This window comes from Mercenaria mercenaria, chromosome 14, assembly GCF_021730395.1.
Source record: "Mercenaria mercenaria strain notata chromosome 14, MADL_Memer_1, whole genome shotgun sequence".
NCBI lineage: Eukaryota > Metazoa > Mollusca > Bivalvia > Venerida > Veneridae > Mercenaria > Mercenaria mercenaria.
Window position 1 is genome coordinate 21,780,122 of NC_069374.1, and position 16,627 is coordinate 21,796,748.

Sequence of the window (16,627 nt, forward strand, 5' to 3'; positions counted from 1 at the left end):
ATCATTCCAAATCATATCGATAGACACAAACCATTAGGGGTGGTCTTAGGGGATGAGGTGGACATACACTCATTCATTCTGTCATAAGGAGAGAAAAATGTGAAGCCAGACCGAGACTCGAACCCGGGCCTTGGAATACCGTTCCGATAATCTACGGACTGAGCTAACCGACCGCCCATACCATTTTGAAATTCGTCCTCGAATTTCAGCGGGTACTTTATAAATCAAGCAATTACAGGCGTCGGAGACTAACCAGTGTAATGCCGTCAAGGCCCCAACGTGGCGCCAAATGTCACAGGATGAGAAAAATGTGCAGCCAGACCGAGACTCGAATATCGTTCCAATGCTGTACCGACTGAGCTACGCGGCCGCCTATACATTTTCTCCCCGTTTCAAATTTCAAGTTTTATACCGTAGCAATTCCCTATAGAGGACGAAAAGGCTAACCGTTAATCGCGAATTTTGGTACGAATAGTAACTGGATATCAAGAAAACTTTCACAACAACCACTTATTTATGTGAATATGTGGATGGCAGAAGTGGACACTAACAGGCAGTTTTGTCCTGTTAACATAATTATCTGGATAACACGCAATTTTGCCACTTGCCAGATAATATCTGGATATGTGACATTTTTAGAGAAAACTGTCTACATAAATAAGTGGATATGTGGTTGGCAGAAATAGGCCACCATACATTATGGCCTTTTTCTATATGTTACTTTGTTCTAATTTTGACTTTATGGTGTTCGACCTCTTTATACTAAATCTCTTTACTAAGAATAGAATTTAATTTAGCCGAAGAAGTTCCAAGCATGTATATACGACTATTGTACAAGTAGTTGAATAGCCTCGTATGGAAGAAAACAAATGTAGACCAGTTGCTTTTATACCGTTGACGGATCTATTAACCTACTGACATGCAGCATTTACGCCGCAAATCAGACATATGTTCATGTAAATAATGAGATTCTTATTTTTGGGGTTACGATGATGAACGTTCTACTTTACATGTCAAATAATTTTTTTCATTTCACTTCCTGATTGAAATATCATTTTTAAAGCAAATCATTATATTGACAATTTACATACCGTCCGAATATCAAGCAGGTAAATTATTGATATGAGCCGCGCCATGAGAAAACCAACATAGTTGATTTGCCCCCGACATGGATCCAGGCCAGCCTGCGCATCCGCGCAGTCTTTGAAAGCATGGACTTTGAAGGCGAACAGTATGGATCCTGACCAGATTGCGCGGATGCCCAGGCTGGTCTGGATCCATGCTGGTCGCAAAGCCACTATGTTGGTTTTCTCGTGGCGCGGCTCATATTATAAATATTTCGCAACGACTGATTGATTATGTTCAATACCTTTAAAAAGCCAATCAAGTGTATGTGTAACTTAATACGAAATATTGATTCCATCCGTGCCAAAACAGACTATTTTCATACTTTTCAAGACGTATAAAGGAACAGGTTTGAAGGTGTTTTAGTGATTATAACGTGAAAATTTTTATATACTTTAAAACATGGCATCACCCACAGAATCCTTTTCTAAAAGATACAAAATCAGCCTGAAAGGTAAGACAAATTTACAACATCTTTAACAGTTAACCCTTTTGTACTTTTTTGTAAAAAAAAGTAATTGTTCGAGAAAGATAAAAAAAAAAATTGAGACAGTTTCAACAGTATGTGCATTTTCTACATGGGTTTTCAATTTGTCTTCTGGCCTGTTTCGTCGGGCCCTTAAGGGTGTTTCTCTTGTTGCTCTGTCTTCTGAAAAGGCATTGAGTACATACGTTTTTGGTTCTTAAGGTTTGCTTTTTATATATTTATACACGAGCATTTTTGTGTTTTACATGCCATGCCTTTTTGTTTCCATTACGTGTGTTAGAGATTCACCTGGAGGGGATTACTTTTATTTACACTGTCCCATGTCTTTGGAACATGGTGGGGGTAAGAGTGAGGTTGGGTGCGCACCATAAACCGGTTTAAGCTCCCCAGTGGTGTTTTTGCCACTGACCGTTCCAAGGCGGTGCCCCACTGTGTTCCTTTGTTTGTTCGTTTTGTCCTTGTATGTTGACTTTGTGTGCGCGCGTGTGTGTATGCTTATTGTTCGTCTTGTCCTTATGTGTTGGCTTTGAGTGTGTGTGTGTGTGTTGTTCGTTTTGTCCTGGTGTGTAAGCTTTTGAGTGTGTGTGTGTGGTGCACGCGTTTGCGTGCTGGGGGTTCGTTTTGAGGAGGCTGCGCTTTTGGTGCGTGGCATTCCCTGTTTGATATTTTCTTTGTTTTTTTGTTGGAGGGACAGTCATTAATTCTTGGACTGTTCCTTTGAAAAGAAAACTATTGAGTGCTTGTTAAAGAATATTTTATTATATGTAAAACATCTGAGTAACTATCATGCATGATTTGTTGAATTTGTATTGAAACAGTACGTTATGGCAAAGTCGATGGAGCGTCGCGGAACACTTTGGAAAATTGATATTGTTTTGCTTTTTTAATTTGATAGTAGTACTTTTCGTTTTTTAACACGCTGATCTGCTCGGAATAAAGTAAGAATCATTACAAAAGCTAAAGAAGACTGTCCGACCAATAGTGTCTATGCGGGAATCGCCATGGCACAGATACATTTACGATAAATTTGTTAAAGCACCACATAAAGTGCATTCAATCAGAAGCAAAAGAAAAAAACTTTGAAATTTTCAAGTAGATCTATAACGAATCCATCCACACACCCCTGCTACTGAATGATTGCCACTCGTAGTATAATGTGTTTACTTACTTTGTTACTTTTCAAATTACGTTTTAGTACTAAATCTTTATTAGATCTTTACTTTCCTTTCCTCAGTCACTTCATTAATGATAAAAAAGTCATGCTGACCCGTGGGCGGAGCGAAAAACACGTTTTGACCTCGAGCATTGACGTCATGACATACCAAAGTGACATCATACAAACGCAGGGAAAAATACCAATCGCTACAAAATATTTGGTTTGGTCATTTTTTTCTCATTAACCTTCCAGATGATGAATTTGATAATAAACAATGCCGTTTAGGTTCGTTCAATATGAAGATTTATCGACACCACTTAAAGGCACATTTTGATATGTTTAACCTTCTAAAATGGACTGGTTAATCACATAGTTTGATTAGTACCACTTATTATTCAAAGAGGTGTTCACTGAAAATTTACTGATTGAATAGCGAACAGCGCAGACCATGATGTGCAGGCTGATCTTGGTCTGCACTGTTCGCAAAGGCAAAACCACTTGCCGCCAGTATGCTAAAGGTTTATCCACACTTTTTCGTGTTATCATTTAATGTAAATATAGATGTTTTAACGGAACAGCAACTATATTTCAAAATGCAATAAACTACACTTTCAGTATCGTTCGGTGTTAAATCTTCACAACTGTTACAGAGCCTTTTTCTTGCGGTCACTCTAAATGGCGAAAGTGATACAGTTATTGAATTGGTAGACTAGTATTTTTTTTTCGTTCAAATAAGTAGAACGGTTAGCTGAAATATTGTTTAAAGATGGCCAAACTCCTTTAGAGAACCTGTAATGACATGTTTAACTATTTGAGTACTCTGTGAGACATTTAGTTAAAACACACAGTTAAGATCACTTTTCCCTGGGCAATAAATCGTTATACCGGCCTTAGTGAAAGGCACTATTTGCAGTGTATAACAGTGTATGCATGATAAGAATGGGTTTTACCTAAAACCAGATTTATTCTTGTAAACTTTGAAATATGTTGTTTAAGTAGTTTCGGTGCAGTTGGTATAATTGAGATAGATCAATAACTATTTTGACTGATTTGAAAACCGGTATATAATTTATCTTCTTTTAAATCATTTGGAAAAGTTCCAGATGTATTAATATTGATCACTGGAGCATTTATTGTAGAAAACAATGGAATGAGCTTTGGGTCAATACTTGTAGAATTCTATATGTTTATTATATCAATGATCTTTTAAATTTCAAAAGGTATTATTGTTAGCAAATTTGATCGCTAAAATTGACGTAGTCGAGTAATAAATGTAAATATATTCTACAGTTGGTATAAGAAAAGAAAACGGGTGCACACATAAAAAGATATATCAATAGGTTTCAAAAGCTCTCTTTATATTGGTTTAAAGATATGGTTCTCTTTCAAATTTGTGACATATCACACGCGCTTGCTTTAAAATATCTTTTATTAGAGATAGATTTAGTTTGACATTAAGATCTAAACTTATTTAAACAATGTCAGGTATGTTACCTGACAAACTGTTAGCAATATTTTATATATCCAAATGTAGCAAAGGTTCTTATAAAAGTTCTTAATGCAAAAGGTGACTCGAAAAAGCTTCATCGATTTGTATCTGAGACAACAGGCACTAGGTCTGAGAACCCTATGCCAACTGGACATGACACTACACTGGCTGAGAAATTTGCAGATCATTTCATGAATAAAATCGAAAAAATTCGAGAATCGTTGAAACATTTCGATAAGTTTCAACCATACGAAAAAGATATTCCTTGTTTTGACAGTTTTAAAGATCTGAGCGAGGAAGAAGTTAGAAAACTTATAAATCAACTACAGACAAAATCATGTGAAATTGATATTCTACCAACAAAAGTGTTAAAATCATACTTGGATGAGCTGTTGCCTGTTATTACCAAATTGGTTAATTTGTCGTTGCGCGACGGCATCTTTCCAACAAAATGGAAACAGGCAATTGTAAGACCTTTGTTGAAGAAAATGGGACTGGAACTTGAATTCGCAAACTACAGGCCTGTTAGTAATCTATCGTTTCTGTCAAAATTAATTGAAAAAGCAGCTCTGTTCAGACTCAATGATCATGTAAACAAACACAATCTTCTACCAAAAAACCAATCTGCTTACAGGAAAAACCACTCTTGCGAATCAGCACTGTTACGTCTTGTAAATGATTTACTGGATGCTATGGAGAAGAAAGAAGTTACGGCGCTAATTGCCATCGATCTCAGTGCCGCTTTTGATACTGTAGATCATGACATTCTTGTTGATGTGTTAAACAAGCAGTATGGCGTTCGTGGAACAGCACTGAGCTGGGTTGATTCCTATCTGCGCCCCAGAAGTTGTCGTGTAAGTGTCAATTCAGCCATGTCATTTCCACGCCAATTAAATTGTAGCATTCCACAAGGGAGCTGCTTAGGACCTTGGCTATATTTGACATATGCGGGGACACTGTTTGATGTTATTCCGCCGTCGATTTCAGTTTACGGCTTTGCGGATGACCACACTGCTAATAAACGCTTTAAACCATCATCTCCAACAGTAGAATCCCAGGCAATACGAGAACTTGAACAATGTGCTAAAACAATCAACAACTGGATGAATGAAAATAAGCTTAAAATGAACACTTCCAAAACCGAGTTCATCATGTTTGGTAGTAGGCAACAGCTCTCTAAGTGTTCAACTGACAAAGTATGCATTGTAGGTGATGAAGTGAAATCAGTGAGCTTTATTCGATATCTAGGTGCATTCCTGGATGAAATCTTGAATCTAAAAGAGCATGTAAAATGAAAGTGTAGAACAGCAATGCTCAACTACTTCAGAATAAAATGTATCCGGAAATATCTTACCAAAGAGGCTACCGAAACCCTTGTCCTGTCATTGGTGATATCCCATTTAGATTATTGTAATGTCATTCTGTATGGTATTGCTCAAAGCGAAGTAAACAAAATGCAACGAATTCAGAACATGTGTGCAAAACTTGTCCTAAATCGAAGAAAATATGACAGTTCCAAGCAAGCGCTGTATGACCTTCACTGGCTACCAATCAAAGCCAGAATCACATTCAAAATGCTCACCTACATGTATAATTGTTCAGTTGGAAACTCTCCAGAATATCTTTCTGAACTTCTCATAAAACAAACACAGACAAGAGACTTGCGTTCTTCAAACTCCGTTACTGGGTGTTTCGTTGTTCCTTTCAACAAGCGCAAGACGTTCAGCGACAGAAGTTTTGGTACTGTTGGACCTAAACTCTGGAATGAATTGCCTCTCGAAATAAGGAACTCGGACTCAATAGATGTTTTCAAAAGAAGTTGAAAACTCATTATTTTGGAGATTACTTTGCACTCTTTTAGAGACTGTGACTGTAATTTTTAAGAAACTGAAGTAACGTGAACTGGATGATTTTTATTGTGTAAATACATTCGAAAATGAACTATATTATAACAAATACAAAATACAGTTGTTTGTAATAACTTCTGGACATGTCGCAATAACCCACTTATTCTTATTTAATAACAAACAGCTGTCTTACTGTATCTTAATATTCTAATGTTTTATTAATCTTATCTGATGTCTGATCTTTTTTTTAATGCTTACTAAATAGTTTATTCACAATGGTATTTATGCTCATTTGTGTTATATGTCATTAAATATCTTAATTTTTGTCGTATTTTTATGTATTTGTAAAACGCCATTGAATATGTTTTGCGTAAAAATAGGCGTTTAATCAAATGAAACAGTTTCAGTTTTCAGTTTTTTAGCAATGCAAAATTATAAAAGCATAAATAACGATGGCCTTGTGTTTTTTTTTGTATAGGATACACAACGCGTGACCGTGTCTATTATACAATCATGTAATATATACCCAAGCGCAGCGAGGGTATATTTCAAATAGACACGGACATCAGTTTTGAATGATTACAGCTTTTTCACGTGGACTTACTCAGAGACAAAATGATGACCGTGTCTATTTGAAATATAGTTTCTAACATTATATAGAAATGATTTCCTTCCCTTCTCTAAAAACATCCACCATACCCTTTATATATATTTATAAATATATTCATTACCTTTGTGCAGACTTAAAGATGTTTAACTTTCTGACGAATATTCAGAATTTCCAAATTAAGCTGTTCGTGGGGTCTACCTCAGAGACTGATCCATCACTTGCATTTTCAAGGTTACAACGGAAAGAAAGAAAGATCATTCGTACTCCTGTCTGGATATCTAGTATCTGATTTGCATGTGCCATAACAGCATCTTTTTACCATAATGATAGAAATTTACTAAAAAATACAAAATATTTCTATGTCAGACAAGTCAATCAGTTTGACATAACAACAAGGCTTATCAGATTAGATAGGTCAGTTGTAATATAATCTGCTATTGTCGTAAGAGTAATATTAGTTTTGTACCGTTAGCGCTTATTTACTAGCAGCCTAAACGAAAGGGTGCATATTACTTTGCATGAATTCTGTATTTCTCCAAATACCGGAGTTACTATCAGTGATAAGCAGTTCAAACATGAATATACTCCAAACTAAAACTGCTGGACACTGTTTTTATGTGAATTGGACAAATTTGTTAATCAACAAGTCAGAAACTTTACTTTGATTTAAAGTATTGGACCCCTGTTTGTAATGTTTAAAAATGGCATTTGCTTGTGTTGCGCAGTGTTGCAACTTTTAAAAAAACGTCCCTTTTTTATAAATTTTGTATAATTTATGGTATTTCCTCAAGCTCAAGTAGAGACAAATTTCAGTGATGGCCACTGTCCAAAACGTTTGCAGAGAATTCATTATAATACCATTATTTTTGATAACATAACATCAAACTATTGGTAAACAATTATAAAACACACAAAAAACATTCGATATCATTTTAGGCTGCCTGAAGTAAGCGGATTTCATGAGACAGAATTCTAATTCCAAAATTGAAAAATTAAGGTCGAGTCCTGTAACAGTTGTTCACTTCATTCAAAACTAACCTTGGACAGAAGTAAACCCTAACTACATTTCTTCCACTCAGTATTTTTAAAGAAGTCTAACTCTGCTCCCTTCTGTTTCGGAGGTAAATTCACTTTGAACAGCAAGAAATCGCTTATCAAATGAAAAATTTCCACTTTTGTACAATAAATTAATGATAATTCTTTAAAAAAGTAAAAACTTACCAGAAAAAAGTAAATTGAGGGAAAAATGTCGTCCCGGTTGGGCTTCAACATACGCCCCATTGAAGAATTTCAGTCAAAGTAGAATTATTGTAGGAATTGAATACTCTTTAAAAGGATGTACTCTATTACGGCTCTAATACCTTAAGACATACATAGTTTCCAAAAACAAAAAAAAAAGCTAACAGCAGATTAGACTTTTATACGCGAGTTGGAAAGAAATTACAGAGGTAAACTTTGTTTAATGGTAATTAAATACAAATCAATTATTGAAATTATCATTTTCTAGTAGAGACTACTTTTAATTGGTATCTTGAAATACTAAAATCCTGCCTTTTACTGTAGTAAATAGTAATTATTTTATCTATTTCACAGCTTAAACAGAAGTACTGTAAGGAAAGCATCGATGAAATATGGCGTCGTACAAAGCCAAACTTCCTAAGCCGAGATACAGCAACTGGTTGAAGGCAGGACTTGCTTTATTGATTACAAAAGAAGGACTTACCGATTTTGTGTACGACGAAATCGAACAGTTTCAGATAAAATGTCTGGCAGATATTTGCGCAAAACATGGACTTCCTCCAAATACAACTTGTAGTAGCTGTTCTACAGTGGCAGTATTAGTATGTCCAACAGCCGGGATATGCAATAGAAAATCTGGTACTTGTACATTTCATAACGGCAATTATTATCGGATGTGTCCAAACCAAGTATGTGATAGATTGAGACAAGCTATTACTAATGCCCACCGTTATCCACGCCCATCTTACAAGAACACAGACGCAACCAAGTGGTGTTCCAGTGCATGGGAGGTAGCTAAATGTTACATGCCAGCCGACGGATACAGTCATGCAATGACCGCAGCAGAGACGGACTTTAACGGAATACTGAGTGTCATCCTTAACCATAAGAGTTTCCAGAGTAAAATATCTGACGATTTGTCCAACAAAAGAGGAATCTTTGTTCAGGTACGTTTACGACGGGAGAGAGTAATGTAAATATCTAATTTAACAGATGTTTTGTAATTGTTCCATGATTTTGCCATGTCAGAAAATTTCATGAACTACTATGAAGCATTTCAACGTTTTTATACAAAGGTCTAGAAAGAAGTGTTCAAACATCGTGCAACTACAAAGTTGTACACACCTTATTTCGCAAATCAGAAGGGTTTTTTCTTGACATTATCATAAAAATGATACAGTTAATCGAAAGGTAAATACAATTAAATCTTATTCAATAAAGTTTTAGATTTGTACTGATTATATAAATGCTTCATTTATGAAACAGGCCCGCGAAGTTGGCCGCGACATACGACATTCGTCAGATTTAGAACTGGATACACCGACGTTGATGAATTATTTCACGATTCTAGAAGACCTGCTCTCCGATCCCAAGTTCCTTCAGCATAACCATAAGGCACAAACTGCACTTGGAATGTTAAAGCAGGTATACAAATGTATTCACTTATTAAACAATAGCGGAGTTTACATGATATTTATTGTTTGAAAACATTTTAATATGAAACCCTCATTTGTAATTACTTAGTGTCTTCTATACGTATTACAAGTAAACATAAACGAATGTAATATGAATATAAAATGTTTCTATTAAACTAAAAGCCATATATTTTGAAATGATATTACGTTTTAGCTCAAAAGCAACACACTGGTCGTCAGAGCCGATGATTTAGAGAAAGTGTTGAGAGATGCCGCTTCAGTCATGCAAAACAATATCGTTGACGAGGCTGATAAACGTAAGCAAGACATTTTAACACAAGTAACAAATGCTTTAAGTTCTTTACAATCAAAGCAAGATAACTGCCTCGATGCAGTGACAACAGCAATGATGTCTGCCACAGCTTTGATACAGTCGACAGCTGAATGTGCGGAGAAAACTGTAACAGACCTATCAAAGACAGAAGGAGACAAATTGTCAGAGTTAGGAAGTGAACTGAGAGCTGAAGTAACTGATTCGATAGAACGAAAACGAATTTCAGCGGAAGAATCTTTCGAAAAGTTTGCGACAAAAACTATTACAGATTTGTCAAAGACGGAAGGAGAGAAAATGTCAGAGTTAGGCAATAAACTGAGAACAGAAGTTCATGACTCGATAGAACGGACACGAATTTCAGCCAAAGAATCTGTAGAAATATTTGCCACTAAAACTGTCACAGATCAAGCAAAGACGGAAAGAGACAAATTGTTGGACATAGCCAACAAAGTTAGAACAGAGGCTCTTCACGCGATCGAAGAAGAAAGAACTTCGGCTGAAAATACTGTTCAAAAGGCTGCCACAGAAAGTATTAAAGATGTGACCGAATTAACGGAGAACAAAATGAAGTCCTTCATACAAACAGCAAAAACAGAAATATCTGATATCTCAGTGTCTGAGCAACAGAAATTGAGAGATACAGGACACAACCTTATAAGAGCACTTGAAGAGACTGGCGGTAGTGTAATCAGAGCAGTAGAAAATGATAATGATGCAGAAAAAATTGCGAAATTTCGGGAAATAAAGAAAGGTAAATACCGATATTGTCTAATCAAAAGATATTGATATGAAATGATTTTCTGCGGAAACATTATTTAAGATTTTACATAAACGTAGAAATAATAGCTTAAAATTTGATTTTATGTAAATCATTACCTGAAAATTATTACACACAATTATGAAGTCATCTCCTGTTACTTCGCTTAGCGTCAAATGCTGATTTGTTTGTAATATACTGGAAGTTTAAAGGGAAAGGCAACGTTGTTGTTGCGTTAATTTCGTCAGCTGGGATTTCTTAAATCATTTGAAGAAGTGAAAGAATTTTCAAAATCGGAGTAAAACTGAGACAGTTATAAGCATTTTAATATTTGGACAAATCGGTGGCCATTTTGTTTCCATGGCAACAAAAAACATACAAAATGGCAGATTTATGACATTTTTAGATACACATTTGAACTGTATTTACTTATTCCTGTAAAATAATTTATCTACTTTTTCCAGGTATAATGAAAAATATCATGTTTTACACCTTACACTTAAGAAACATATGAAAATTAATCTACTTCAAAGGTTATTTGCTAAACAAAAAACGTGTTAATGACGTCATAAACACACTAAAATGGCCAAATCGGATAATTTCTTTATACTAATATTATCTTTAATTATAGTAATTTTATAGACTTAAAAAACGTTTACATTTGCAATCGCATGGTGCTGATCCGTTTATTTAATACATTTTTGTAAAGTAATTTGTTAAATACGGTAAGTCATAGATCTCTGCAAAAGTGATAAGTTTAACATATTTTATTTCCAGCTCTTAAAGAAGACTTGATAGAGTTTAACAGGAGTGAATACAGCACCCTTCCACTGTCGCCTTTATTTGAAGAAAATGATGCACCTTTAACAGAGTTTTATGTTACACCGACAATGTATGTCCATCGTTCATGCGAATCGCCAAACGACCATATCAATCTGAAAGCCAACCGCCGCAGTACTGACAAAAATAAGGCCAATGTCAAATCTTACAAAGATATATTTTATACAAATTCTCAAATGCATCGAAATATATACGTAACAGCTCCAGCTGGAATAGGAAAGACTTCATTCGCGAATCACATGACTCTGACATGGTGTCAGTCGCACGATAACCAAACAACAAACGATGCATTCTTTCAGAAATTAGATTTAGATGCTTTAGAAATGTTCGAATTCCTTTTCTATCTTCCCCTTAGAGACATTAGGCAAAGTAATTGCGACATCGACAACATGATAACAACTCATATCATTGACCTATTACCGAGGTCATATTTGTTCAATGGGGAGTTTCTTCAGAGAGTTTTATACGAAGAAAATCATTTCGTCGTATTGGATGGCCTTGATGAATGGGCACCTAATCCACAGTGTGAATTATGTACAAAAAATGCATTACCGCATGGAAAAATTCGACATAAATGCATTCGTCTTACAACTACACGCCCATGGAAATTAGACTATCTAAGACTCAATTCAGCTAAAGCCGATCAACATGTTGAAATAGCAAGTCTTTCTGAGCTTTCAGTGCAGTCAGATAAAACTGCTACACTGTCAGGAAAGTTAGCAAACAAGGTTATTTCTTACTTGAATGGCAAATTTCAAACCAGTAAGTCAGTCGAGGCATTTTTTAGTTTGCTTGACGAGAAACAATTATGGAAGGTAAGCGAAGTTCCTTTAATAGTACTGCAGTTGTTGTGTTTGTGGTATGACGGGGAACAATTAGGCGATTCTCAGTGTCAGATTTATAGTAATATGATAAATCTCTTGTTTGAACGGCATGCACGTGGCTCTGATGTACATGTAAATGACAATACACAAAAGCTGCCATTATGCTTCGACTCTAATGCTGAATGTAAAAAATACTCCAAACTTCTTATAAAACTTGGAAAATTAGCTTTTGATAGACTGTGCAGTTTCAATCAAGAACAAGAGCTGGTGTTTGAAAGAACTGTAGCGCTAAACGTTTTGGATGAAAATGATCTAGATATGTGTTTAAAGATCGGAATACTTACACAAAGTAAGCATGTCGATAACAAATTAACTCGAAGGAGATCAAATGTTTCATTTCTCCATAAAACGTATCAGGAGTTCCTTGCAGCACTCTATGTATCGAACATTGAAGACGTCGAGGAAACCCAAATAGCCATATTCAAATCAGGTTTCACTGTGCCGAAAATATTAGGGTTTGAAATGTTGTTCACATTTATGGCAGGCTTAAATTCAGATATAATGCCAGTGCTTCTAAGGTCATTGGTCTCATATATTTCAAAGGATAAAAGAACAGAAGAATATAGGCGAAGTGTAGATTCTTCTATCTTTCTTCAGTTTAGTTTCGCTGACGACTATTCGTACAATGGCTTATTTGATGATCAAATGCGCTTACTGAAAGACATACAAGATATAGTTGTCATGTGTTCAATAGAGTGTACGGCAAATAAAAAGGAAATACTTCCAAACCTAGCAGAGGATGTCTTTTTTGAAAGTTACAACTCTAAGGAATACCTTTTTACATTGAAACAACTGGTTTTAAATAATTCAGACAATGTTGTATCTTTATCATGTAATATCTCTGTCACAAATGAAACGCTATGGGCATATGAAATATTACAAGACATATTAAAGTCAATTACGTCATTGCAGAAGCTTTCGGTGTGCCATTCCTGGAGTATAAAATGCGACAATGTAAGCGACAGTAGCGAGTACACCGACAGTGAAGATGACAGTGACATTGAGGAAATCGATCTGGAGAAAATCAAAAATATTTTCTGTGAAGAAATCTACCAAGGGAAAATCGGGAATGTTAAATTGGATGAAATCGAAGTAGAGGAAATTAGGACCCCAAAGTTTGAGGACATCGACCGGAAGAAAGGTAGAAATGTCGCCAGGGAAGACATAGACAGAAGCAAGTTTAAGAACCTCAGCTGTGAGGAAACCGATCAACAGGAAGTCGACTGGGACGAAACCGCATGTGACAGTTGGGACATCATCCCTGGGGACACTGCTAGTAGGGACACTGGTTGTGATAGTAAATGCAGTTTTATAATTGCTTTTGTATTGAACCAGTTACTATCAAGGTCTATAAAGACAATGAAATCTATTGAAATTAATACAGACTATTTCTCCTGTTTACATTTTAGTGTACGTGAACTGCAAGAGTTTCTTGAACATATTTCTAACATGGAAGAGATAGGCCAGGTCAGTCTGGAATCCTTACATTGTTACGGAGATATGGAAAGGCCTTTAGATTTTAAAACAGTCAGGCTTAAGAAATTAGAAATACTTAATATATCTAGTATGCCGTACATGAAATTAAAGGGTTTACAAAACTGTCATAATTTGAAAATATTGAATGTTTCTTCGGGGGCAATTAAGTTTCAAATTCCTAAAAACAGTATACAAACACTTATTATACGAAAAATATCTATGTCTCACAGTTCCGTGAAAAGAATGTTGAAAAATGTATCGTTTGCTTCAGAACTTACTCATATTGAAATAGACGCTATTGAATGCATCGACCATGAAGAGAATTGCAGAGGATTTGACTTAACTCTAAAATCTCTCACACAATTTTGTGAAGTTTCATTGACAGGTTTGACGTTAACAAAACTACAGTTGAATGAAAAGACTATAACTCTCCTAGAAATGAGTGATATGTGTATGGATTTGAAACTAATGGGGATTATTTCTGAATTAAAATGCATACGTAAGCTAAAATTGAAGAGAATCGCCTATATAGGCTGTGATTTTTTTCCGAGTTCATTGTGTATTTTAGATCTGTCTAAACTGGAACAATTGCAAACGTTATGTTTAAAACAATGCGATATTGCGTTGAAAGGGTTTGGAAAAACTAGACAACTTCGCAAATTCGAATTCGGTGAAATAAGATATTTGACACACTGCAAAATTATGTGTAAAATACTTCCAACAGCACAAACATTGAAGGAAATCACTTTCACTAACATTAATGAATATGACTTTGGAATACCTGAGTTGGTACTGAAAGCTGTTTCAAATTTAAAAAAGCTTCAGAACATTAAACTCGCGTTTGTCTCCGTCCCAGAGAATGCTCTGGGCTTTATATCAGACATGCATGAACTGGAAAAGTTGGAATTTATATCTGTAAAAATGTCAGCAGCATCGTTTCAGAATTTGATAAGATCGCTCAGTCAGCTTCAACAGTCGGTAGACCTTATTCACTTCGGGAGCAGCATTGAGCCCTTGGAAGAATATAAACAAATTTTGGAAATGCTTCGGTCATCTGATTTATTTGAGATTTATGAAGAAGAAGAGGAGAGGTCAAGCATATATGATCGCATTACCAAACGGGAAACAGGTCCATAGAGTACATACGAATATCAAACTTGAGGATTTTATCATCGAAGAACGACTTGCTAAGGCCTTCAACAATAATGGAGGTTATGGGTTTGAAATGTGTCAAGTAAGTAAGTTAAAGTAAGCCAAGTTAGTCTGTTGTGTCATGACTACTCATCTCTCACCTTGATGTTTTATGTTCAGTGACTATTTAGGACATGAGTTATTGATGTACCTTCCGTTGATTTGACAGCCATATATTGCTTTGTGTAATTAAAATTGACGCAAATCCCTACACTCGTTAGTCATGTTTTGATAGTCTAATATGTTTTACTACATGCTTTTCAACGCTGACAAATTCTTTTGATCGTAAGCACAACCAAACAAATATCCCTTGTATCTTAATGAAGGGAGGTACCACGTGGAACTCGGTTATAGCGATGACACGGGATGTATCATGACGCAAGGTTTGATTTGATTTTGTTGGGTTTAACATAAGTTATATGGCCACTTTACAGCTTTGATGGTAGAGAAAGACCCCCAGGTGCCCCTCCGTGCATTATTTCATCACGAGCGGGCACCTGGGTAGAACCACCGATCTTCTGTAGGCCAACTGGATGGCTTCCTCACATGAAGAATTCAACGCCCCGAGTGAAGCTCGAACCCACATCGATGAGGGGCAAGTGATTTGAGTTCAGCGACCTTAACCACTCGGCCACGGAGGCCCCATATGACGCAAGGTGATTAGGCAATCGTGCACAGGTTCAGAGCTTCTACTTACTGAGCATGCATGCAATGGCCGTGCCAAAAATGACAGCCTTTCGTATCATCAATGTTCCATTGGATTCATTGAATTGTTTTTGGACTACCGTCAAAAATACACAGTTATTTTTGTGTCATTTTTTTCAAAGACATTTATTAAAAAAATTCACATATCATTTAGGCAACATTAAAGGCATGGTTTTCAGAAATCCTGGAGACATTAAATAGCTAATAGATAGAGCTGTTGCAATGGCACAAGACTAGAAAGAGAATACCACTGTACATGTTATACCCTAACCCTATTCCTAAGTATACTATAAGAACCTAATCTCCATATATTTTCAAAGATCCTTCTTTCGGAGTAGGCGATAAGTACTACTATTCATAAGCCAAACTCATACTGTATTTTGAGAATGGTGGTTTTGCATTAATCTAATTCTTTGTAGAGCTTTTATAATAAAGTTTGTCAGAAGATCCTATGTGAAAATATAACGCAATCCAGCAAGATTATAGCAGAATCAGATCACAAAAGATGATGAAATGTGCAATAATTATTACACTTAAACGGAACTCTAGGATGCAGATACATTAAATAAACTGTTTTTATTCTTGAAACTAGCAGATGCATGTTTGTTACTAAGCATATCCGATATCACAATTACTAGCTACTGCAAATAAGCAATGATACAAGGAACGATGTCGTATCTATATGTTGCTGTCAAATGCATGGATTTTCAAACTGAATATAGCTACAAAATGATTGATCATAGAGTAAAGCTTTTACTTGATAAACGTCATTTCGACAGAGATGTAAGACGACCTGAGCCATTTAACCTTTAGCCTGCTGGTGGCTTTGCGACCAGTGAAGACCAAGATCAGCATGCACTGTTTTCTATCCAGTCAGTAAATTTTCAGCGAACACTCCTTTGAATGACAAGAGGTGCTTCCCAAATTGAGTGTTGGACAAGTCCATTTTTGAAATTCAGCATGGTAAAGGGTAGCAAAATTTTCTTTTGATAATGGCTAGCCACTGACCTCATTGATATGGTAAGTTTCTGGAGCAACAGTGAACCAATGCCGCCTCGACTTTTAAAGGAAA

At 35.9% G+C, this 16,627-nt stretch overlaps 1 protein-coding gene across 1 annotated transcript; it reads left to right on the forward strand.

The window, feature by feature from the left end:
* The first annotated feature begins 1,440 nt into the window (after positions 1-1,440).
* Positions 1,441-15,063, forward strand: LOC123526543 (uncharacterized). Its single transcript, XM_045305738.2, has 5 exons — positions 1,441-1,579; positions 8,308-8,900; positions 9,220-9,378; positions 9,583-10,453; positions 11,237-15,063. Exons 2-5 carry the CDS (start codon positions 8,346-8,348, stop codon positions 14,794-14,796), a joined length of 5,145 nt encoding a protein of 1,714 aa, XP_045161673.2. The 5' UTR covers positions 1,441-1,579; positions 8,308-8,345; the 3' UTR covers positions 14,797-15,063.
* The last annotated feature ends 1,564 nt before the right edge of the window (positions 15,064-16,627 follow it).